This window comes from Cystoisospora suis, assembly GCF_002600585.1.
Source record: "Cystoisospora suis strain Wien I chromosome Unknown contig_7293, whole genome shotgun sequence".
Taxonomy (NCBI): Eukaryota; Apicomplexa; class Conoidasida; order Eucoccidiorida; family Sarcocystidae; genus Cystoisospora; species Cystoisospora suis.
The window spans coordinates 1-726 of NW_027160079.1; the positions used below are offsets into that span (position 1 = coordinate 1).

The window sequence follows — 726 nt, forward strand, 5'->3', positions numbered from 1 at the left end:
CTTCCTCTTCTTATCTTCTTCTTTCTTCTCTTCTCTCTTTCTCTCATACTATCTCAACCTTCTTCTCTCGTCTCTCTCGATTCTTCTTCTCTTCCTCCTCTTCTCCTTCTTCGCCATCTTCTCCTCCTTCCTCGTCTTCTTCTTCTCCATCTTCTCCTTCTTCTTCTTCTTCTCTCTCTTCTCCTCAGGAAGCTCCGCGTCTTCTTGAAGTGAAAGAGAGAGAGACTAAGAAAGAGAAAGAGAAGAAGAAGAAGTATGAAGAGAGGTACGAGATTCGCTTTGTCATTCCTCGGTATTTTCGAGATCTCTCGACCCCTCGTGTTTTAACGATGGAGAGAATTGAAGGCGACCAAATCGATGATCTAAGGAACATTCAAAAGAAAGGTAGGGACGAAATTCCCGAGGAGAGACACTCGAGTCTTCCTCTTGCTCTTCTTCTTCTTTTCGCTCTTCTTTCTTCCTAGATCCACCTATCAAAGAAGATAGGAAACTTCCTTTCTTTGTCCTTCTCGTTTCGCACTTCCGCTCTACTTAGCAGCGAGGATTCGTTGCACTTTCTTGTCTCTTCTTCTTATCCTGAGTGGTCGTATAGAGGAGGCCTCTAGATCATAGGGGTGTCTAGGAGATAAGAAAGAGCTAGGAACATACAACAAGTAGACAGGGACAGAAGGAGGGCGCATATGGATTTCACAGAACTCATCTTAGGAGAGATAGATAGATTAAAGA

General features: G+C 43.7%; 1 protein-coding gene across 1 annotated transcript in view; it reads left to right on the forward strand.

The window, feature by feature from the left end:
• CSUI_010379 (abc1 family protein) overlaps positions 1 to 726 on the forward strand; it is a gene marked incomplete at its 5' end in the record, with an annotated part of 6,263 nt that continues 5,537 nt past the window's right edge. Inside the window, one exon of the mRNA XM_068070483.1 lies at positions 1 to 384. Coding sequence (XP_067917539.1) covers positions 1 to 384 — 384 coding nt within the window. The remainder of the gene's footprint in view (positions 385 to 726) is intronic.